The following is a 25,464-nucleotide window of genomic DNA, read 5'->3' as shown; positions in this document are numbered from 1 at the left end:
CACCTTCATTCTAACAGAAATGTCTAGCCAGATAACAGGCAGCACATCATCTCTGAGCTGGTCCCAGAAGTATCTGAACAACTGTACCCAGTCGAGGGCGTCACATTTTGAGTAGGACATTGACCATCACCTATGTTCTGGCTTCAGCTTCATCATCTGAATATTACCCGGTGTGTCTGTGGTGTTCTCATTTGAAGCATTGGTATGATAGCCTTGCTGCTACAGGGCAGAGGACAATCCAGCCACGAGATCCTGGAAACCCCGGTAGGTTGACATGGATCCACAGTAATATACAGGGACTGATGACCAGATGCGTGCTTCCTGCGCTCCATGTGTTGCTTCACTTGACCTTCCTGGCCACTCTGTGAGGTGGATCTTGCCCTCCTTTCTCACATGGGGGAGCTCAGGCTTAGGGTTTAACCAAGCAGCTTGCACATTGTCACGCCTGTGCAGTTCTGACTCCAGCCCATGTTCTTGGTCCCTGTGCTCTAATGCTTCCCGCCAATAATCATCTCGAGATTTGGGACCCTGTCGATCTACATCTCCATGAGACTATTACTAGATTATGTTGACGAGCTCACTACTCTGGAATCCAGTTACTAACTAGGAGCCACTTACCACCACCAGCATCAAGTGATTGTCCATATGCTGCACACCTGTGGTCCAGTAAGTAACCTCGTCCATCACCATCTCTCATTAGCTAATAACCCTGTTACTCCTCTCCCCGCTCCTCTCCCAGGGGTCTAGTAACCCCTAACACTTTACCATCCCCCCTCTAGCAGTCTAGAACCTGCATTCATTCAACAGCCCCCTTTGCTAAGGAGCAGAGATTGAACATTATTTTCTTCTTACGAAACACTCCTTATTTGACATGATTCACTGCTTCCTTTCCTGGAGCTCACAAACTCGTCATTTCTTCTGGAGTATTACCTGCCTGCACAACCAACCTCAGGATTCTATAACCAGTGGAATTAGCTTTTTGCATTTTTGAAACTGAGGACTTACTGGTCTTGTATCATTTCCTATTTTTCTGTGATCCCTCAGAATATCTTAACAGTGAATTGGCATTGTTGTCAGATTGATACAATTCATATGGACTGAAAGACTTGAAATCATGCCAGGTAATTATCTTGGCCTTCAAAACCCTCTCGCCTGTTTCATTTCTTGGTCTACCATTTCCACTGAAAGTGGTTCCCCTTAACAGCAAAGATGAAGGAATAAGGGCAGTGCAGGAGTGCTTCCCCCCTGCACCGCCCCCCCCCCCCCCCGCCCTGCCCTGCGCCTGTTAATATGGTACCATCCTTCCAGGTCAGTGACTCCAGCCTCCTGGGTCCTGGTCTGAACACAATAATAGATCCTTTTCGTTGCCCTTGACTTTCCAAGTTTTAACTAGTCCTTTAAGATCTGAGCTCATCAAAGAACTCCCTGAGCAGCCATATTGATCCTTTGAATCAATATTTCCCAAACTTGGCTCTAAGTCAATTCCCTGACTGACCAAATCTTCCATAAGTACCAGGTAAATGCCTTAAATAGGCTTAGGATGATTTGCCTCTGCCATTTCCCTCCAGGAGGCAACTGACAAATGCCAAGGCAAGGCATAAGGGGGCAGGGAGAGAGAAACCTCAAACTACTGTTCAGGAAAGAGTCCCTTTGCACATGAAAAGTAGCACATTTTTAAGAAGGCCCCTGAGGCATCTAAAAGGTGAAACTAATGTGAAGTTGACATTCAGCAGAGCCTCAGCAAAGGAAATCTTAAATAATCCTGCAAATTGGCAAACTTCCCCAAATTAGGGAACCAAAGAATTACTTGGACAGCTTATTAAAAATGGAGAGGTGCCTGGGTGGCTCAGTCAGTTAAGCATCCAACTCTTGCTATCGGCTCAGGTCATGATCTCATGGTTTGTGGGTCCGAGCCCTGTGTCTGGCTCTGTGCTGACATTGTGGAGACTGCTTGGAATTCTCTCTCTCTCCCTCTCTGTCTGCCCCTCCCCTGCTTGTTCTCTCTCTCTCTCTCTTTCTCTCTCTCTCTCAAAATAAAGAAACTTAGGAGATTTCTAGGCTCTACTTAAGTGATTGGTGGTAAGACCTAAGGAACCTTCATTTTAAGTCACCAGAAGAGTCTGAGACAGGCAAGTACAGGACCTCACTTTGGAAAAGCACAGCTTCCTATCTGGTTTGCCTTCTTCTTCTTTTTTTTTTTTTTTTTTTTTGTTCCACTTTAACTCTCATTAGAAAGGCCAACTCTTTTCTTTAGATTAGGCATGAATCAAACAGTAAATGAATCCATCATCATAAGTAGCTAGCTATGTTTTCACTTATTTAGTAGGTTCACAGTGAAGCAGAAGAATGTGAAAAATCTAGTGTTTCTTTCTATGGCCTTCCTTTCATCATAACGTCCCTCTCCCAAGTCTGTCAAACGGAATCCGTCGTCATCCTGCGCTCCTCACTCCGGAAGCAAGGGGCTAGAGAGTTGCGTCCACTGGAGCTGAAGGTGGCATGGACACACCAGCGTAGGGACCCGTGCCAGGCTCAGAACCCAGCGTGGGGAAGAGGCAGAAGTTTGCAGAAGCAAATTGGCAGGATGCTGCACGCTGCTGAGAGACAGACTGCAGGTCCAGTGTGGAGAGGTGACTTTGTTGGGACATGTGCCCCGCAGTTTTCTGACGAGGTGAAATGTGAATGCTCTGGAGCCCCACAGGGTTTGAATCCCAACGTTGCCACTCACCAGCCATGTGACCTTTGTCCGGTTTCTTCTCTGTGCCTCATTCTCCTCATCCCCAAATGGAAGTGAATGACAGTAGGTATGTAAGGTGCTCTGCACAATGTTTGATGCTGGCTGGTGGCCAGTTTTGGTGGCTTTTGAGGTTTAAGGCCTTAGCGGTCCATGTGGTGAGAAACAGGTCGAGGATATTCAAAGTCTTGCTCAAGGAATGGCCTGTGTTAAAGGTTGATAGCTTGAGACGTATGGTCTAAGTTTAGCAATGGAAAGGGGTGCTTGGTTCCAAGAGAAAGATCAGAAGGAAGAGGGTTAACACAATACATAAAGACACGTCTCTGAAACTCTAACAAGCTAAGAGCAGAAACACCGTGGTGATCTTTTGAGAGGAAATAAAAAGAAAAATGATATTTCTGTCTGAGAATACTAGGAAATAACTGGCCAGGCAGAATGTGGACAATGCTTTCCCATCTGCACGCGGCAGAACTGGCAGAGGAAGGAGTTGGGGAGACTACTGAGGATCCATTCTGCTGGTACAATTGGGACCCAAAAGTTGGGAGAATTAAAACAGCATCCGCTCGGTCCCCAACTTGTCTAGCTTAGTATTTCATTTTACACAAAGCAGAGAAGGCTTTTAACAATTAGGTGACTAAGTAGAAAGTCAGTAATCAAGAGAACCGCCATGCTTTTTCACTTATTTTAGGAGGTAATGCATTGGCAAAAATTCAGACAAAAATATACAAAAGTTATTTTTCCTTTCCACCTTCCGATTCCCTAGTTTCCTAGTTTTTCCTAGAGGCAAACGTTAGCGTTTCTTCCTCTTAATTTAGAGCTATTCCGCGTATAAACAAGCACATGTACTTAACCAATCAGTATTGATGGTCATTTAGGTTGCCTCGAATCTCTAAAATTACAGTTTTTCTGCTGTGCTTATATATTCCATTTATGTACTTGAGCAAATCTGTCTGTAGGTAAGCTCCCTGAAAGTAGGGGTGCTGGGTAAAAAGATATGTGCGTGTTTAATTTGGACATTGCCTAACTAAATTTCACCCTAAAGATATTCTACCTAATTACACCTCCTCTCCCTGCTCCCTCACCCCACCCCACCAGCGATTTGAAGGGCCTCTGTGATTCTACAAAGAGGAAGCTACAAGAGGAAGCTCCTAGCCTTAGCTAATTCTTTTCAACCTTTGTTAGTCTGATGGGTAAAAATCAGAATTTCCATCTTAACTGTATTTGTAAGCAAGGTTGCATACCTTTCCATCTTTCTGAACGTCCACATTTGTTACTTATTTTCTCTGAACCATCTGGAACCTCTGCTCTTTTGTCATGCTCTTTAATAAAGATCAGACTGATGAAGTAAAATTAATCATATCATCATAGCCTTTTTAATAGTGGAGAAAAGGATAGAAAGAGTTGATATTTACCAGGCATTTTTTGAAAGCAGATTTCCAAAAGCTTAGGTAACAATCAATACGATATGATGCCCTGGAGATCAGAAAAAGGAATACGGACAGCGTAAAAACAGCCAGGGTGAAGGACTTGATTTCTAACATCCATATTTCCTTTCCTGTTTGGGAATTTGTTGAGAACTTTCTACTCCAACTGCTTAAATACCCACTCCAACATTGTGAATTTCCCTGGTGCATTGACCAGGGAAGGAGGGATTTACTTTTAGTTACAATTAAAGTTCTAACTTATCAGATATAAAATCCCACTTTATCCCAAGATATGCCGGTGGTTTTATTGGAGGAAAGGCTGCAGAATTTAAAACACCAAAACTGCCGTAGTCTGGGCAATCCACTAAATAGGGTTAGAATAATTAGAGGAACATCCCCGTAGGCTCATGTCGTAAGAAACCCGCAGAACCTACCTAATCATCCCCTACTGAATTGTGAATGGCTTAAACATCACTTTCTGCAGCTGAAACCTCAAAAGCAAGAGGTGTTGCTATGCTAACGGCTCCACGGGCTTCATTCCGTGGCTGAATAATAGATGCTCTATCTATAGTCAAGGCAATTAAACAAGCCCTTAAAATTGGGCCCAGTGTATAGCTTCAGAGGCTAACTCAGGATGTTTATGCTAGAAGCTTCTGGAAAACCTACAAGAACTGAGGAACAGAGAAAGGCTCATTTGAGGAGATTTTAAGACACTAACAAAAGCCAAAATAGATGAATCCGCATCGGTAGCACCTCGGACACACACGCCCGGTGTTCAGCTCCAGGGCCTGCTCACGCTGGTATCTTATGCAACTCGAATGTCTCAAACCTGCCCTTAACAGAGCGTGCCTTTTATTCATCGAACCTGAACTTCATTCTGGAATGGATAATGGTTTCATTTCATTCATTCCGGTGAGTCGGCTGGTGTCTGCAGAGTGGAAAAATAACTCTGTCAGCGCACGCCCAAGTCTGCCATGGCTCTTGCGAAGTGTAAAGACTGGCTCCTTGAGACGTTAGTCTTCACAAGTAGTAGCCGCACTTTCATGGCAACAATTGTTTCGTCGTGCCGCTCCTCGAGGGCTCCCGTGTGATGCTGTTTGGGGATGCATTTAAAGCAGTGGCCGGGGGTGAGTCTGTTCACGCTGTTACCCACCTGGGGGAAAAAAAAAATCTTCATTTTAAAGCAGAAAGTGGGCACTGGAATGCAGAAATGAGAGGCCAAAAAAATCCATGAGAAACCAAGAAGGGAAAGCACTGTTAAATTTATTACAAGTGAATGTTGTAAAGGAAAACAACTATATTTGTGTCAGTATTTTTTTTTTTAAGGCAGGAAAGAGATTGAATAAACTCTTAGTCATGAGCCTCTGTGCAAAAATGAACTCATGGAATATTTATTCTCTGGGCTCAGATCCTGCAATTGATCCGGAATTGCTAAAATCCTAGATCTCCCCACAGAGTTCTAAAGCTCTTCCCCACCGCATCGTGCCTCAATCAATCAGAGAGAGGTTATAAACTTATTAAGAGTAACATTAGGTTAAAACGATTTTCTGGCAGAAAACCGTCGAGGCCTGCTGACCCTCTTCCAGCCATTCACTGAAACCGTCTGATGACCAGTTTCACCAAAGGATAATTCCAGACTCAAAGGGGGGGCACCTATCCTACCCGGTCTCACACAGGACAGAGACCCAGCTGCCCCCGAACCCAAAAAGGCTCTCCTGACTGCTTCGGGTACAGAAGATTTTACAGTTTTACAGAGGCCGTTTAATGTTAGGAACAACTGGGAACTCATGACCAAAGTGAAGCTTTTATGAATAGACACATGATAAATTACCAAAGGAAAATTAAAATTTAATGCACTACAACATTTATTCAACAAATATTGACTGTGTTTCTATCCTATGCCAAGTACTAAAATGGGCACCGGGAATTGATGTTGAAGAAGACGCACAGCCTTTGGCTACAGCCAGTTAATAAACTAATCAAAACAGCTTCCATTCTTATGGATTCAACCATTACCTGTGCTAACACTAGAATTAGCTCCAGGCTGATTGCTTGGAAGGTGTCTTGAAAGAAATACAAATTTGAAAAAAATTCCATCTGCCAATTAGTAGTCTATAGAAAGGAATCTAAACCAAGCCAAAAAAATATTATTTTGACCTTTTCAGACAAGGGGAAAAAGAGGTCATTTCATCTTTTCTTTCTCGTCACTTTTTTAAAAAAATGTTTATTTTCGAGAGAGAGAGAGCACAAGCAGGGGAGGGGGAAGAGAGAAGGAGACACAGAATCTGAACCAGGCTCCAGGCTCTGAGCTGTCAGCACAGAGTCCTGTGTGAGACTTGAACTCACAAACTGCAAGATCATGACCTGAGGTGAAGTCAGATTCTTTTTTTTTTTTTAATTTAACATTTTTATTTATTTTGAGAGACAGAGCAGGAACGGGAGAGGAACAGAGAGAAAGAGAGGGAGACACAGCATCTGAAGCAGGCTCCAGGCTCTGAGCTGTTAGCACAGCGCCCGATGCAGGGCTCAAACCTACGAACCGTAAGATTGTGACCTGAGCCGAAGTCAGATGCTCAACTGACCGAGCCACCCAGGTGCCCCCTGAAGTCAGATTCTTAACCAACTTGAGTACCCAGGTGCCCCTCTAGTCACTTAAAAAAAAAAAAATGAAACCACTAAGTTACTGTAAGAAATCAACCCTAATTAACAGACCTAACCCTCAAAACGTGTCACGTTCCTAAGATTGTTGATAGAAAATTTCTCCTCAAACCCATTTTTAAAAAGCTAGTTTTTCAAACATATTCTCTGCTTACAAATAGTATGCTTGCAGTGAATTTAATAAGAACTTGTAGCAGTATGTTAGTCTAATGACCTATTCTGCTCAGCCTCTACTAAATTAAAATTGAAATGAGTGACAGGTATCCTGGAAACCATGATGAGCAAATGCACCTTCTCATCTCTCAGTCGGACATGGCACAAATCAAATTATTTCACTGAGCTGTAGTTCCTGGCATATAAATACTTACTAGATGTTTGTCCAAAACTGCAGTATCTGGGGCCCAGATAAGTGAATGAGTTACCTGAGGTCACATAGCTAAGCAGTAGCAAAACCAAAGCTAAGTGCCCACCAGAGTTGTTTTTTTCTAAGTTTACTTATTTATTTTGAGAGAGATGGAGACAGCGTGAGTGGGGGAGGGACAGAGAGAGAGAGGGAGACAGAGAATCCCAAGTAGGCCCCACACTGTCAGCACGGAGCCTGATATGGGCTTGAACTCATGAAACTGTGAGATCATGACCTGAGCTGAAACCAAGAGTCAGACGCTAAACTGACTGAGCCACCCAGGCGCCCCGCACCCCCCCCCCCCCCCCCCCAGTATTCTTTTAATGTCATTGTAATGCTCCTTTCATCCCAGGCAAGGAAGTCTCTTAGCCCTTCAGAGAGCCCTGGGCTCTGGAGTCAGGTTGCCTGGGTTCAAATCCCAGCTTTGCCATGTACTGACTGTGACTTGGAGAAAGTGAATTAGTCTCTCTGTTCCCATTTCCTTACCTGTAAAATAAGGAAATAATAATTGTCCCTTCTTCAAACAGTGGTTAGAGGATCAAATAAGGTGATAGATGGCACAGTGCTGGGCAACCAAAAATGTTAGCTTTTGAGTTTTTTCCTCTGTGAGTATTTAGAGAGCATGATTCGTGCACTCGTGTTCAGCCAGGAAGTATGATTCTGGCTGACACCATCTGCTGTAAAAACATGGTAGCTGAGATTCTGCTAAGAGCCCCAAGTGGAGAGCCACAGTTCAGCCTAATGGACAGGACATGGGCGGGCGGAAGCTTCTCCTTGTCCTTGTCACACATAGAAAGTGGCATATTTGTATAGCATACCGGGGTAAGCAGACCAGGCTGCTTGAGCAGCAGCCCATCCAAGGTCCAGCAGTTGGGCAGCTCTACTGAGATATTTGTCAGTATCCCCCTGATGCTTTAGCTCTGACTAGGAATGTGAAATTGTCCCCACTTTGGCTAAAAGGGACACAGGAGCCAGGTTGCCCCCACCAGGCTCCTCTAGAAGGTGTTTAGAGAGGCCGTGTGCTGTGTGGGCTACCTAGAAGCTGTTCCTGCCTCCAGGAATCCTGCCGTGGAGTTAAGACAGGTTCCATGAACAGATGAAAGGGTTATTCGGTCCAGGCAGCACACAATAAGTGCAGTGAGCAATCTAGACACGATGCCAGAGGACTTTGGATAGAGGATACTCATTGTGTTTTCCTAGGAGAGACTTCAAGCTGGCACAATATCTATGGGGGATTTCTTGGCCATCCAGACATTGGCATTTCATTAAAAGCAGAACATCTGTTGATTTCTTGGCTTTCCTGCCTGATTACTTTGTTGCTTGGAAGGTAGAAGAAACACTGGCAGTGTTACTCTTATTAATTGTGGACAGCAAGGAAGACTGACTAGGTTGGAAATGTATGAGTGGCAAGATCCTTGGGAAAAAATGGCTCTTACGTCTTGAAATTGTTCATGTGAAATGAGTAGAACTCAGGGCTTAATCCTTCACATCAAAGAGAAGATAGGCCAAAAAGGGAATATTTTTCATATGGACTATGTATCATAGATCATCTGAAAGAGAAAGGCTTTTAGGGGCCAAAATTTTAAATAGTATTTGAAGGGGCACCTGGGTGGCTCAGTGGGTTGAGGGTTTGACTTAGGCTCAGGTCATGATCTCACGGTCAGTGGGTTCGCGTCCCGCATCAGGCTCTGTGCTGACAGCTCGGAGCCTGGAGCCTGCTTTGGATTCTGTCTCTCCCTCTCTCTCTGTCCCACCCCCACTCATGCTCTGTCTCTGTCTTTCAAAAATGAATAAATGTTAAAAAAATTAAATAAAAAAAAACAGTATTTAAAGAGAAGGAAGGTAGAACATATAAAAACCAAAGAGGTATAGACCTTTTTTTTTTTTTTTTATGTTTGTTTATTTTGAGAGAGAGAGGGAGAGAGAGAATCCCAAGCAGGCTCCACACTGACAGTGCACTGATGCAGGGCTCGATCCCATGAACTGTGAGATTGTGACCCTAGCAAAAGTCTGATGCTTAACCAACTGAGCCACCCAGGAGCCCCTTAAAGGACTTTTAAAGTTTTACAGATGCATGGTTTAGTTGTAGCAAAAAGATGAACAACTTAATGACAGCTAGTCTTGTTAAGATTTTATTTTGAAGTAATCTATGATAGCCATTCTTGAGGATGTTGTATGGGATTCATAGGACAGAATTTTCCTTTTCAACAAGGAAACCAGTCAATATGCTAACTCTCAAGGGTGAAAAGAACAAGGTGAAGGAAATTGAAGTACAAGATGAGAGAGTAGTCAGGAAATACTTTGCCGTTTTGCAATTAGTTCAGGCCTTCAGGCTGAGAAAAATGGCCATGAAGAATAATGAGAAAATTCATATGTCATTGCTGAGTCAGCATCGCTGTGCTTTGAAAAACTATGGAGTCTTGGGGAAATGCCAGAATAGACAGGGAAATGTCATAGAGTTTCCTGAAAAATGAATTATGAAAACCGGACTGACAGGCTTGCTTGATGGTGATATAGAAAAAGAACGAATTCTTCTTGAAGCACTTAGGGAAGGGAGTCATGTTCACTTAGGAATATAGCATGGATTCACTCCGCATAAGCGATGCTAATCTTTCAAGATTCTTAGTAAGCTAAGAAAAAGGACTATCTTGAACCTGGTTAAGTAGAATGTGTCAGAAACCAAACTTTAATGTTGAAACACTAGATAATTTACACACTTCAGAAATAAGGGTGACTGCTGATATTCAGTATGATGCTGGAGGCCTTACCAATGCAATAAGCCAAGAAAACAAAATAGGCAATAAATGCCAGAAAGGAAGAAACAAAATTATCTTCTTAAAATACAAATGAATTACATTTAATAAGAGAGTTTAGCAAAGTACCCAGAGGCAGAAATACCCCAAATATCCTAAAGTCAGTAATTGTGTGTATCTAGTAGAATAAAATTAGAGGAAATGTAATAATAAATGAAATCTCATTTTCAATTGTGACAAAACTGGAATATACCTAGGGATTCAATTAATAATATATGTTGCTTTCCTTCAGGGAAGAGTTCAAAAATTCTGACTGAAGGACATTTTAAAAGATCTGAATAAATGGTGAAAAATATCATATTTCTTATGAATACCTTCTCTCAAATTAATCTGTAATATTTAATGCTCCAAATCAGAATTCCAATGGGATTGTTTTGGTAGTAACTTGAGTTGTGAAGTAATCTGGAAGGGTAAGTGCATAGTAATAGTCAAGAAAAAAGAAAAGAAGAAAAATGATGGGGGAAAGGGAACAGGATTTATCGCATCAGATCTTTAAAAATATATGTTAAAACAAAAGTCATTAAGACAATCTGGTGCTAGTTTAGCAATAGATAAATAGATTGGTAAGAATAGGAAAAATCCAAAAACAGACACAAATATGTGTATTTTCACTATAAGCATCTCTGCCAGGAGCATTTTTGCTGCAAACATTTTCTCTGCATAACTACTTGGCTGTAAGGCAGTTTTGCCTTGAAAGATAAAATCATGAAAAATAAAAGAGGGCCACATCCATTAAAAAAAGGTACAATGAGACATGAAAAATGAGTAACAAAACTGGAAAGACTTTATTGCAAAATACAAAATATTTTAATACATCAAAAATGTATAGTGTAGATTCATGACAATACTGCAAAAACGAATGATTTCATTTTGTAGGTTGGACCTCAGTGCTTGTCTTTAAAGTCTTCTGTTTATAGTATTATATATATGTATTTTTTTTGGCTTGTTGATCTGTCTCATTTGGCATTACACTTTTACCTTTGTCACTAAAATTTCTTCCTTCATTAACCGAGGTAACCATCCAAGTGCTAGGATGCATTTTTACAGCTGGGCTTAGTGTTGTTTTCTAGAAGCCTTCTACAGTGTTGTTTGTTCTTGGCATATGGTCACATATCTGTTGCTAGCTGTTCCAAAGGTCTATGGGAAAAGTGGAAGAAATGCTAAGGCTGTAATGCATTTGTGACTGACCTTTGTTAACATTGTAACTGATGTATTATTTTCTAGAATAGTATAGTGGGCAGTCTGGCTTTGCACTCTCTTATTTCACACTTCCAGTAAGTTTTATCACCATATTTTCTATCAAGTTGATATACATAGTTATCATCCACTAATTTAAGACCACCACATCTATGCATCACCGTGTAGACCATTATGAGGGCTAGCTAAGATTTATATGATATAAAAATGGAAACTTTGCCAATGGAGAAATGAAACCAAACTGTCAGCCAGCTATTTTATATTTTACAGCAGAATTCTCTCACAGCCAATTAGATATGCAGTGAAAATGTTTGGGGTGAGAAAATGCTTGGGGCAGAGATGTCTATGGCAAAGATGTTGACAGGAAAACTACCTAGAACCTGTGGTGGATGTTGTGCATCAGTCACGGGCAATCAGGAAAACTGAAGCCCCTCTAGGCATTTCTTACAGGGAATTGGTTCCACAAGGGATGAAGAATGAGGAAGCTAACTTGGACAGCAAGGAACCCAGAAATTAGTAACACTAGAACTAGAGCTGGAGGGACACAGGGACAAAGGGAGGTGGCAGTGTTCCAGAGCCCAGGAGCTGGGGCCACAGGGACCCCGCAGCTACTGCTGGAAACATCACCTGAGGCAGGAAGAGATGGGGAAGAAATACCTTGACTTGTCTCCTTTTCCCAGTCTCTTTCACTCGTGCATACCACTGGCCAAGTCTACCTAAAAGCCAGAGGGCAGGGAGCCTGAGAAGTGTATTTCCTTGGAAACAGAGCAGGTGGGTGAGGGCAGAGCAGAGTGGGGATCTGAGAGCACCCAGGAAAGTGACTGCCACATGCAGAAGGTGGCATTTCAAGTTAGTGGGACAAGGATGAATTATGCCTTTGGTGATGTTGGGACAACTGGTTGTTCGTTTCAGAAAAAAAGTGAGAACTTTTCCTTACAATATGCACATAAACTCTTCCTCCCTATTGGCTCTTCCCTAGGCTACCTCAGGTGGCCCTCCTCACCTAACACTTATCAAAGCACCTGTCATACTGCCTTGGACTTGTTACTCAGCAGCGAGCTCCTTGAGGGCAAGGACAACCCCCCATGCCTACCACAGTGCTAGGCACAAGACTTAGCACTCAAATAGTTATCGAATGCGTGGATACTTAATTTTTATCTAACCAGTATTCATTGAACGCCTGCTGTGTGCTTAGCACAGTGGAGGATATGAAGACATGTGACGTGACAGTCTCTGTTCCTCCAGACCTTACTGTGTCGTTGGGAAGGCAAGATGTATACATAAGGTTGTCTCAGGCAGTGAGGTTCTAAGGAGGTCTTAGGATTTTCCCGATGAGTGCATTTGCTGCCTTAAATAGAAGCCAAGACAGATGGGAAGATGTAGCAGATGGGCAGCAAGCAGAGAGGCAGTAGTCCTGGATTGTGTCCCAGGCTCAGCTACTTACCCACGGCGTGACCCGGTCACCTCGTTCCCCCGGTGAACCCCGATGCCCCATATGCAAAATGAAGACGTTGGACCAGGACAGTGGTTCTCGGTCCTGGCTGCACATTCGGATTTAGAGATAGATGATGACGTAATTGGTCTGGGGTAGGGGCTAGACCCTGATATTTTTCAAAATCTTCCCTGGCGATTTTTAGAAATCAATTTTATAAAGATCTAAATTAATAATCATACAATTCACCAGTTTAAATTGTACCGCTCAGTGGTTTTTAGCATTTTCGCTAAGTTGTACAACCATCACTACGATCTAATTTTAGAACATTTTCACCTCCCCTAAAGAGACCCTGTATCAGCAGTTACTCCCTGTTCCCCCACACACACAATCCTCCCCAGTCCTAGGTAACCACTAATCTACTTTCTGTCTCTATGGCTTTGCCTATTCTGAACACTTCATGTAAATGGAATAATACAACACCTGGCCTTTTGTGTCTGGCTTCTTTCACTCAGCATAATGTTTTCAGGGTTCTGTTATGTCATAGCATGGATCAATATTTCATTCCATTTTATGGCCAAATAATATTTCATTGTGTGACTATACTACATTTTATTTATCCATTCGTCAGTTGATGGACATTTGGGTTGTTTCTGCCTTCTGGCCATCATGTTTAATGCTGCTACGAATATCCATGGACAGGTTTTTGCATGGATATGTGTTCATTCCTCTTGGATATATACCTGGGAGTGGAATTGCTGGGTCATATGGTCACTGTATGTTTAACTTCCTTGACAACTGCCAGGTGTTTTCCGAAAGCAGCTGGACCATTTTGTATTCCCACCAGCGGCGTATGGGGGTTCCCCTGGTGATTTTAATATTCACATCTAGGGTTTAGAACCACCAAAGGGAGGGTCTCCATTTCTATAATTCTGTGGTTTCTTATCTAGGATTAGATGCCCAGGGCTGCCTCCAGGAGCCCATGTCGCCCAGAACTTGGCTGAGCTGTAGAGTGTGTGGTGCGGTTGGCTTCTGAGAGCACCTGATCATTCTGGCCTCTTTGAGAGAAAGCCTTGTGGGTTCTGTTTTCCAGCTCAAGACCTTCCCCAATTTTTGCCCTGCCCTCCTCACAGTTCTGGCATGGATTCTGGAGAATTATTGTGAATAATACCATTATTATACTAATTATAATATTTAGTATGTAATGGTATAGTAATACTAATATACTAATTATTATAATACTTTAATTATAACTAAATATAACTATAGTATTTTAATTGTAACATTTCAAATAATTACCCCATTATCCAGTATGCGACACGTTTTGATTGAGCATGCTGGGATCCCAGGGCCAAGGAGGGAAGAGGCTCTTGTGGGATCAGGCAGGGCTGTAAGAGCATCCCACCCTCCTGGGCCTGCAGAGCTATGGGCACCCCTAATAGAGTCAAGAAAGTCCTGTAGGACACACACCCCCCCCCCCAATAGAGCACTGGCTTCTCTGGAGTTGGAAGTAGAATGGGAATAGGGGCTTCCTCTGAAAGAAAGGAAGAGAAGAAATTAGATCTGATTCGACTTCTCACTCACCTTTACTAACAGGGCACGTTGCTCACCTTCCGTAAGCCCCAGTGTAACACAAGGCATCAGCAGCTTCCTTGCGGGATAACTCCAAAAGTTAAACGCTGAAGTACCTAGGACAGTGCCGGACACACAGGCAGCCCTGTTCTTCCACACCAGATTTCTTCTCAACTCTCAGCTCGTGAAAATAGAGACTGAAGCCTATATACCCCTCCTCCATCACCCTCTCAAAACCAGGACTTGAGACCTTCTTTCCAGAACGCCAGAAGCCTCATGAGCTTCACTCTCTGTTGACAATGAGCACAGAGCTGGTCTCATTTCCTGAACTTTAACCAGTGGGACCCACGGTTCTGGGGCTGCTGAGTCCTGCTGGACCCTCTGGGTGGGCCTGACCTTCTCTGAGGTCCCTGTGAACAGGGCAGATGCAAAACTCTAGTGGACGCCATTTAGATCGTAGTCAATGTGTAGGGCACCCCCTAGAGTTCTGCAGGGAGCAGTCCATGAGACCATGAGCAGAGGTTTCCTTAACAGACCCACAAGTCTATAAAACTCCGTGAATTAGCATCTCCAGGATGGTGGTCCCTCATGTGTATGAGCTGAGAGAGCTCCCAGGTCATTCTGGTCCTGCTTAGAAACCTTTGCTCTTCTGGAGACCCCTGCCCTGACAAGATTCAGGCAGCTGCTCTGACCCTCATCTATTTCTCTTCCCATTTGTCTTGCTCAGTCTTCTCCTTAAGTAGCTGTGAAAGGAAAATCACACATGCATATTTTATTTGACATGTTATTAAATGCAATTTATCATTCCCTGCATATATATTTATTTTCCTGTTTAACTTTTCACTCTGGGTTTCCTTGAAATAAAAAATCACACACTTTTACCTTGGAAAGACAAGTACATGATGCCAATGCTCTATTCTAAGTCCATGGCAGACATCACTAATCAATCACAGCACTCTTTCCTCCTGAGCTGGGCACAACCTCAGACTCCTTCTTGATCTTGCATTCCAAGCAGAGGGTGAGAATCACTTAGAGCTGGCACAGGAGATGGTGTCTACTTGCCATGCCTCAGAAGGTCTTACTCAAAGCTTTCCAACTCCACCTCCAGCCCTGAATGTACAACAGATCTCTGCTATAGGACATCTTTCCCCCTTGGGTGTTCATTCTCCTATTCAGGGTCATCCAAGATGAGCCCTAAATTGGGAAGCCCTCCATCCTCCTAGGCTAAAGGGAGTTTTTTGTGTTCTGAGCTCCCAGTCTCTGTGCCTCCTTAGGACAGACATTATTTTCAACATACGTGAGAGACAGGAAAATAATGCCAACAGGCTTTGGAATCCACACAGCTGTTGTCAAATCCCAGACCCACAGCTTCATTAATCCTCCTTCCTTTCTTCCTTCCTTTCTTCCCTCCCTTCCTCCCTTCTCTCCTTTCATCGAAAAAGTATGGAACACCTACTGTGTACCAGGCAAAGGTCTCTACATCTATGAAATGGATATTTTATGTAAAATAGCTAGCACAGCACCTAGGACACAGCAAGTACTATATAGATAGCTGGAAGAAAGGATGATTTTCAGACCTGGAAATGCAGCCAGAATCACCTGACCCACCTCGTGTCACAGAGGAGAAAACAAGCCCAGGGCAACTGTCCAGGGTTCCTGCACAAGGTTAGGGCAGAACTAAGACTAGAACCTAGGCATTTCTACTTTTTGTTGCCCCCATTACTGGCTGTGCAGAGAAGCTGGATACCCTTGGTTATGTTTCACGTTGGAGAAATGAGGCTGGGCTGTGACCCCCAGAAGCCAGTCACACCTTATTCATGTCCTTACACACGCATGCACCATGTAAGACTGTCCTGAGCAAAGTCTCCAGGAGGCAGCCAGTGTGGACAAGAACAGCACCCTGGCTCCAGCTCTGTAAGCAATGGGCTGAAGGAGAGAGTAGATGCAGGGAGAACAGTTAGAAATCTGTTTCAAGGGGCACCTGGGTGGCTCAGTCGGTTGAGTGTCTGACTTCGGCTCAGGTCATGATCTCACAGCTTGTGAGTTGGAGCCCCGCGTCGGGCTCTGTGCTGACGGCTCGGAGCCTGGAGCCTGGTTCGGATTCTGTGTCTCCCTCTCTGCCCCTAACCCACTTGCATTCTGTCTCCATCTCTCTCAAAAATAAATAAACATTAAAAAAATTTAAAAAAAAAATCTGTTCTGGGAGTCTCAATGGGAGATGACATAGGCTTCCCTATCAATAGGGCAATTTTGGTAAAAATGGAGAGAGCAGTTAGAATGAAAGATGTCATGGCATTGCCCCAGGACGTGTTTCTGCACGGTGGGGTGATCAAGAGGAAGAGGAAGTGACTCTAAGACTTCTGTTTGTGTCATGATCTTGTCATGGGATGGCTACAAAATTGTGTGTTGCTATTGCTTTTTATTTCCTCCTATTTAAGGAATGTCTTTTTTTTTTAATTAATTTATTTATTTATTTTTAAATTTTTTTTTAACGTTTATTTATTTTTGAGACAGAGAGAGACAGAGCATGAACAGGGGAGGGGCAGAGAGAGAGGGAGACACAGAATCTGAACCAGGCTCCAGGCTCTGAGCTGTCAGCACAGAGCCTGACGCGGGGCTCGAGCTCACAGACCGTGAGATCGTGACCTGAGCCGAAGTCGGACGCTTAACCGACCAAGCCACCCAGGCGCCCCTTTTTTTTTTTTAATAGAAGCTATATAACTTCAAATTAAGAATTTGTTAAGGTTTGAGATCTCTGATATACACAAATTTCCACTTTCTGCTTTTTCTTTGAACGCACTGTTGCCATTGTGTCCTGTTTTACAGTAACCATGTGGGTCTGTTTGCTGAACCTACTTCTCTTGGCTTTTAATGGCCAGAGAACATCTTTTAAAGTACACACGGGAACATCAAGCCTCTTTACTCTTCTAAATCCTGACTCTGACACCTTCCACAGCTACCCGCTCCCTTCCCCAGGGCTCAGCAGCGTGGACCGGCTGCCTTTTGGCATCGAGGAGAACGGGGGCACGCCTTTCACTACCAAAGCTTCAGGAAGGCACCACCACCACCACCACCAGCACCAGCACCACCCAAACTATGGCCTCTCGCTGACTCTGGAGAACAAGGAGGGGCCTCTGAGATCCCCAAACTCCAGCAGTAAATCCCTTACAAGTAAGTGAGTAGGAGTGCAGAGGGCAGGGTGAGGGGAGGGATGCTGCAGGGCACGGGCGGCTTTGCTGGATCCTTAAGACAGGCCCTTTCAGCGCAGCATGAAAAGACAGTAACATCAGTTCTGGGTCGCCAGGTCTGGGCAAGAGCAGGCAAGAGCCTTGTGCATTTAAGCAGGAGCAGCTGAAGGATTACGGGTTACCAGTAAACTCTGATTTAATCCAATGTGGCGGTGCTCTCTCCACCTCCTTCCTTAGCTGTTTCTATTTCCACAGGCTCAAGTAATAGAAAGAGGACAGAAGCCAGGTGGCTAGAATCTGTACTTTCCTAATTACAGGAAAACCCCTTCTGTCCCATTTCCGACTTCACCTTCCGAGAGCAAAGTGATGTCAGGGAGGCCCAGTGTTTCGGGTCCCAGTGAGAGAAGTTGGGAGATGGAGACTAAGCAGTTCACAGCATTTTTAGCAATAGGCTAGGGTGATTTTGTATCTGTTACAACTAATAACAGTGGGCTTGGATTTTATACGTCTGTTATTTTGGTTTTCTAGAAAATCTCTTTTATTATACTTTACCAAAGAATTGTTCTGCAACAGACTGAGGGGGAAAAGCTGGTTCTTTATCACACACGATGGGCAAAAGCACTGAGGTAGAGACAAGAGGCTTCAATTCTGGTTTTCACTATTGAGCCAAGTTGCCTCTTGGACCCTCAGTTTTCTCATCTATGAAATGGGATAGAGGATGTCTAGTTTATGACCAAGGAATCTTCCAGCTCTGACATTTCATGAGTCTGTGAACTGGTGAAACGGATGAGCTAAGGAGCCTTCACCTGTAGACCACAGGGGATAATTCTAGGTTGAGCCAGAAATGGAAGTTCATCATTCACTTGGGGTTGAGGAATCAGAACTTGATCCCCTCATCACTATCCACATTGCCTTTCTAGGCCATGCCTCATCTTTTTGTAGCCAGATGACCGTAACAGCCCCCCTAAGGGGTACCTCCTCCAATGCAACCTCCATCTTGTAGCTGCCGACCTGAGAGCTCTCATCACAGGCAGCTCTGACCAAAGACCTTTCAATGGCGTGTCACTGTCCTGAGACAAAGGCCATGTGGCCATACACAGACATTCCCAGCCCAGCCCCTGCCAAGGACCTCAGCCTTCCCCGACTCCTCACTACACCCCAGCCACCCAAAACTCCTCTCCTCTCACCAAATACTGTGCTGTGCTCCCAGCTCTGTCCTTTTGCACCTGCTACTCCCTGTGCCTGGAATGCTTTTCTCCACCTTAGTGACCTCCTACACATTTCTTCCGGAACAAGCTCAAATGTTGTCAGTGGAACCTTCTTTAACACGCCTTTCTGATTCCTAGCTTTGGAGTGACTTCCCTTCTGCCCCTGTAGCAATTAGATAATTTTATCACTCTTATGTGGATTATCTGCACATGTCTCTGTCTTCCTCACTAAACTAGAATTGTGCCTCATTTATCTTTTTATTCCAGCTGCCCCGATCCCAATTGCAAATAATACTTGGTACAAGTTTTCGTATGTTTAATAATTAATGTATATTTCACTGTATTAATGGATAAATAGTAGCCAGTGGAAGGAGTGGTGGCAAACTAGTCCAAAATAGTACAGAAATCAAAATCCGTGAATTTGGTTTTAGAAACGTAACATGGTTTTCAAGGAACATTCATATGCCTGTGAGCCTCAACGCTCATCTTTCTAATTTGCATAGTGTTTTTCCATTAATAAAGCATTTGTACACAAATGACCTCACTTAATATTCACAGCAACTCTGCAGGGTGAGTAATTTTATTTTCATTTTAAAATGGCTCAGAGGCTCAGAGAGGTAAAGTGACTTGCCCAAGGCCACCCAGCTCATATTGGCAGAGTTAGGCCTTGAACCCTGGATTTTAGGTGTTCTCAGAGCCCATCAGCTGGCCATATTCAAGGGATTTAAGCTGCTGGGGGAGAAGGCAGATAGAAAGGGTACTGGGGATCAGGCTCTGGTGAGCATCATTTATCACACATATCTCTATCACATATATATTTCAACCTCTCTTTATTCATTCCCCTGGCCACTTGTAGAACTGAGTCCAGGAGGACCTGCCCTGTTCAGCGAAGCTGCTGCCCATCTAAAGAAGCTGGAATTGGAAACTGTGAAGGCGGCGGGACCCTGGCCTGCTCTGCACATCAACATTAATAAGGTGCAAAGGACCAGGGGTGGGTGATGACCATGGAACTGGGGCTCACGTCAAACATCTGATTATTGCCCTGGCCCACCTCCTAGTTTATGTGCCTTTGTCTTGGAGGGATTTCTATCTAATTTTTCCTGACATTTCTGTTCAGTCTCTTTGGGTGAATTACAGCACGAGGAATTGTGCTCAGTGCTGAGGCTAATGGGCTGGACGGATCTGTTAGTGATCTCTCCCTCCTTCTAGAACTAAAGCCCAATGAGGAGGCACCCACATTTACCACCTTCCATTTTTACCTCTCTATATTGGTCTGCTCAGGCTGCTATAACAAATTACCATAGATAGGGTGGCTTAAACAACAGATATTTCTCATTCTTCTGGAGGCTGGTAGGGCAAAGATCAAGGTGTCAGTCAGTTTGATTCACTGGTAAGGACTCTCTTCCTGACTTGCAAATGGATGCCTTGTAACTGTATCCTTACCTGCAAAGAGAGCTCACTCTTTCTTTCCTCCTCTTCTTCTTCTTTTTTTTTTTTTTTTTAATTTTTTTATTTTAGAGAGAGAATGTGTGTGAGCAGGGGAGAGGGGCAGAAGGAGAGAGAGAATCTTAAGCAGACTCCATGCTTAGGACTGAGCCCAACATAGGGCTCGATCCCACAACCCTGGGATAATGACCTGAACTGAAATCAAGAGTTGGACACTCAACCAACTGAGCCACCCAGACGACTTTCTTTTCTTTTCTTTTCTTTTCTTTTCTTTTCTTTTCTTTTCTTTTCTTTTCTTTTCCTTTCTTTTAATATTTTATTTTTACGTAATCTCTCGACCCAACGTGGGGCTCCAACCCACAACCATGAGATCAAGAGTTGCACGCTCTACTGACTGAGCCAACCAGGTGCCCCTCTCTCTTCCACTTCTTATAAAGCCACTAATCCTATCATGAGGGCCCCATCTCATGACCTCCTCTAAATCTGTTTACTTCTCAAAGGCCCCATCTCCAAATCCCATCATATTGTGGGGTAGGGCTTCAACCTATGAATGGGGGGGGAGTGTCACAGTTCACTCCATAGCACTCTCTATCTCTTATTCTGACAGTGCCTGGCACATAGTGGATGCTCAGTAACTGTTTACTGATGGAAAGAAGGGAGGGATTTAAGGAAGGAGGAAGAGAGGAACAGGGTGAAAGCAAAACTCTCTTTTGGCTAGACCTACTCTTTTTTTTTTTAATGTTTAATTTTTTTTTTAATTTTAAGAGAGACAGAGAGGGTGAGAGAGAGCAGAGGAGGGGTAGAGAGAGGGAGAGAGAAATCCCAAGCAGGCTCCATGCTGTCAGCACGGAGTCCAACGTGGGGCTCTATCCCATGAACTGTGAGATCATGACTTGAGCCGAAATCAAGAGTCTGATGCTTAACTAATTGAGCCACCCAGGTGCCCTTGGCTAGGCCTGTTCATATATCCAAATGAACAGCCTTATGAAAGCCAAATTTTATCTTAAAATGGTGAAAGCTCACCATTAAGTAATGATGTTAGCTGTATGTTATTGTAACTGTTCTTTACCAAATTGAGGAAGTTCCCTTCCTTTCTTTTTAAAAATGTATTTATCTTAAAATAGAGAGAGAGAGAGTGAGAGAGCGAGAGAGCACACACAAGTGGAGAGGGGCAGAGAGAGAGAAAGAGAGAGAGAACCCCAAGCAGTCTCCACACTGTCAGCACAGAGCCCAGTGTGGGGCTTGAGCCCATGAACCATGAGATCATGACCTGAGCTGAAATCAGGAGTCTGAAGCTTAACCAACTGAGCCACCCAGGTGCCCCCAGCTCTGCCCCTTTATTAGAGGGAATAAGAAGAATTTGGAAGATCTGTCCTGGGAAGCTCTCCCTCCTTACCTGCTCTGGTGAGCATGGGAAGGTTACACCTCCTTCAAGGGCTCTTCCTCCACCACAGCCAACCCTCTAGCCTGTACTAGACTTCCAAGATTTCTTAGAAGATGCTCATTTCCCTACATGCCTACTTCCCCCAAATGGCAGCCTAAAGTCCCTTTGACAACACCAAGGGCCCACTCACCCACTTTTTCTTCTATACCACCCTCCCTGATGGCCAGCTGGAAAGAATCCCTCCTTCAGGGTGGCACTTACATTCACTCAATCAACGAATCCTTACTGAGCAGCCTCTACTGTGCTCAATAATATCATGCACTAATATATCATGTGGCCCCCGGATTGGTCTTCTTTCTCTTAGTCTCTTCGTTTTCAAACTTTTTTTTCCTGCAGTCCACACAATAAATGGTTTTAACAGAGGCTTACCTAGAGTTTGACAGAACCCAAAAATATTTTGCGAGGAAATACAGCAGATAGCAGCAGAGCGGTCCCAAGCTCTACGTAATTTGTGGTTGCCATGAGTATTGGTGGGCCATCAACAATAGTGGCTTGCTCTGGGTTAAGGTGTAGCTGAGACAACTGTGAGTTACTGCGCATTTCCCTGGAGCCCCTTTTTTCCTTTTCTCTTTTTATTTTTTGCTACTATGAGCAATGCTGCTCTAAGCATTTGTGTCAAGTTTTTTTTTTTAATGTTTATTTTTGAGAGAGAGAGAGAGACAGAGAGTGTGTGGGGGAAGGGCAGAGAGTGAGGGAGACATAGAACCCGAAACAGGCTCCAGGCTCTGAACTGTAGGCACCAAGCCCGACACGGGGCTCGAACTCACAGACTGTGAGATCATGACCTGAGCCGAAGTCAGACGCTTAACCAACTGAGCCACCCAGGTGCCCCTGGAGCCCCCTTTTTCTACTTCCACTTGAGGAAATACATTAGTAAGCAAGTGGGATAAAGTGATGTCAGATAACCTTGAGTTTGTCTTAACATATAGGCAAAGTATGTTACTTCACACTGTGACTCTTTATTATTAATCAAACATTCCATGCAACAGACCTCACAACTCTCCCTGATACCACAATTGGTGACCAGTGGCTTCAGTGGCTTTCAAGGATCGAGAATCCTCTGATTTTTCTAAGATTTGGATAAGTTCCTGTTCTTGATTTAGTGTTGAGAAGACATTTTCATCACCCAGTTCCAAAGTGGTACCCAAAATTATCACAGGAATTTAGATCTCACCAGATTTCAAAAGTGTAAACAATTTTATAAACAATTATAAAATGCATCTGATCATTTCTTTATCCCCAAACAACTTCTCCAAACAGATGGACTGTTTCCAACTATAATCATATCAAAGCCCAATTGTCATTTATTTGTATGTTTTAAAATCTGTATTTCAATATTGAATGGTAAAGCATCTTTTCACAATTCAAACTGAATGCAAAACACGACACGTGGTCATGCAGAAGAGAGAAAGCACAACATTCTTGGAACCATCCTTCAGGCTGGAATTATGGACTCATAGCCCAGATGTTTATCTCATAGAGATATCTTTGATGCAAACGTATTCGTAGAATGATAGTCAACTTTTCCAAAATTTATATTGGTTTTCACCTGGGTCAATTTGTAGAGCTGGCCAGTAGCTCCTGCTTTGCCAGATAGAACAGTAATGAGCCAGCTTGGGTTTTATATCCAAAAAAGGAGTTTAATATGACTAAATTCAAAGGGGAAATCAATGCTGAATTCCCATTCTTTTTTATTTTAGCAGCATTCATTGTTTTAAAATACATCTTCGGTCATTACTGCCAGTATAACTCTACCCCCTTAAGCAATTGTCAAAAACCTCAAGTGGGCTTTAGAACCAATTTAGTTCTTATATTCCAGCATCTCATTCCCAAAAATTACATCTAATTAAAAAGTTAACTCTTCACACACCAGTGAAAACACATGTGCTGGTGTTAAACAATTATCTTCATGTGGCAGGATTTACAAGCACAAGATAAGTTATCCTAGAGCAATCCTGTCAAGCTCATCTTTCAGAATAAATAAGTTACTTATTTGCCTTTTGGGGAATGCTAAGTCTTTGGGGATAATGACTCCACTCAAAAGAGTCTGTTCTCTTCATACCCAACTTGATGGCTTAGGATTATTAGTGTCCTCATATCTGATGCTCTTGTGTAGTTGTATTTTCTAGCCAAAGAATCTAATGCGAAAGTGCCATTCAAATCTATTTTTTTTCTCATTTTCTCATCACAATAATCTTATGAAGAAAGAAACTGAGACCCAGGGAGGTTAAGGGGATCCAGTGTGGCCGAGTGGTCAAGAGCCGTAGCTTTGCAGTCACCTGATCCTGAGTGTGAATCGTGGCTCTTTTGCATCCTTTCTGTGTGACTTGGGCAAGTGACTTACCATCTCCCTGCTTTGTTTTTCTCATCTATAAAATGAGGATAATGATCCTGTCTACCTTCGAATGGGATGGTCAAGTGAGAGGACCCAATGAAATGTGCTTAGTGAGTGCCTGGCCCACAATAAGCTCTCAGTAAACATGAGCTACTGGCATTATTTTTCTTTTTATCATCATGATCATAATCGTAATCATTATCAGCATCATCTTCTTTCTATGGTGCCAGAAAGGGAAAGAGCAGAGATTAAAATCCAGGTCTTCTGTCTCTGCTTATCTTGCTGTTACGTGAAATTGCTTCATTCTACGTGTTCTACCAAATGCTCCTCTATGCGTTTGAAGAGCTCTCTTTTCTTTATTAAATGATGTCAACCAGCCAGTTGCCCTATACTTCCTCTGGGGCTTTCATAACACTCCTGCTATGTGTACCAAGGTGCTCAATCAGACTTTCAAATTAGTAAATGAGATTAATTTTGGAACTTGCAGAACTTGAGGCCTTTGCAACATTTTGTTCTTGCTAACATGCCACATGAAGTCCTGATATCACTTAATTGACTTTCAGCAGTCATATGGTCTTATAGCTTTCTTAGTAAGCACATCTCTTTTAATAATAACTCTATATCATTATAATCTTCTTTAGTAGGTATTTATTGAACAACTGCCGTGTGCCAAGCACCATGTTAGCACTGGAATATGCAATGACCACAATAGGCATGGTTAACATTAAGACATTAATTCCAGTGTGATTTCAGGTTGTACCTGAAATGATGATTTCAGGTTGTACACCTAATGAGTATTTTTTTTAATAGTTATGTAATTATCATAATGTCTATTATAATAAACATAATAGTCACCAAGCCTGTGATTTCAAAGATATTATTGTTTAGGACACACTTAAAATAGGTAGTGCCGGGGTAATCCACCGTAATTGGATCATATAAACTATAGGTACCTGTTGGGGCGCCTGGCTGGCTCAGTTAGTAGAGTATGTGACTCTTGGGCTTGGGGTTTTGGGTTCGAGACCCACACTGGGTGTAAAGATTACTTCAAAATAAAATCTTTAAGGGGTGCCTGGGGGGCTCAGTCACTTGAGCTCCCGACTCTTAATTTCGGCTCAGGTCATGTTTCCAGGGTTTCGGGATGGAGGTCCATGTCGGGCTCTGCACTGAGCGTGAAGCTTCCGTAAGATTCTCTTGCTCTCTCTCCCTCTGCCCCTCTCCCCCACTTGTCCTCTCTCTCTTTCTCTCTAAAAAACTTTAAAATAAAATAAAGTCCTTAAAAATAAAATAAATTATAGGTACATGTTTAGTTAGTACCTAGGAAATGGGAAAAATAGTGAAGTTGGTACCAAGTTACACTCTACAATGAGGTAGCCCAGACACAGGTTTCTTGAGCTACGCAATTTTCAGCAAGATTTATTGTAAAAACACTGGTGACTATTTTGCACTCTTTCTCCAACAAGTCACGGAATTGAATCTTTCTATGTAAGAGGTGGCGGTTATGGGGGAAACAGCGCTGCACTAGGCTGTGGGAAACTCGAGGCTGGAGTCCTGGAGCTGCCCCAGGCTCTCACTGCAAAACTCTGGAAGAGCCTCTACTCTTTTTTTTTTTT

General features: G+C 43.3%; 1 protein-coding gene across 3 annotated transcripts in view; it reads left to right on the top strand.

Moving 5' to 3' along the window:
* The window catches only part of EPB41L4B (erythrocyte membrane protein band 4.1 like 4B), a 128,533-nt gene that overhangs the window by 78,744 nt on the left and 24,325 nt on the right, over positions 1-25,464 (top strand). For all 3 annotated transcript variants that reach the window (XM_007094483.3, XM_042964302.1, XM_042964301.1), the window contains exons 16-17: positions 17,187-17,401; positions 19,483-19,601. In XM_007094483.3, coding sequence (XP_007094545.2) covers positions 17,187-17,401; positions 19,483-19,601 — 334 coding nt within the window. The remainder of the gene's footprint in view (positions 1-17,186; positions 17,402-19,482; positions 19,602-25,464) is intronic.

The sequence above is a fragment of the Panthera tigris genome, chromosome D4, assembly GCF_018350195.1.
Source record: "Panthera tigris isolate Pti1 chromosome D4, P.tigris_Pti1_mat1.1, whole genome shotgun sequence".
Classification (NCBI taxonomy): Eukaryota; Metazoa; Chordata; class Mammalia; order Carnivora; family Felidae; genus Panthera; species Panthera tigris.
This window is presented reverse-complemented; position numbering and strand designations above follow the sequence as displayed.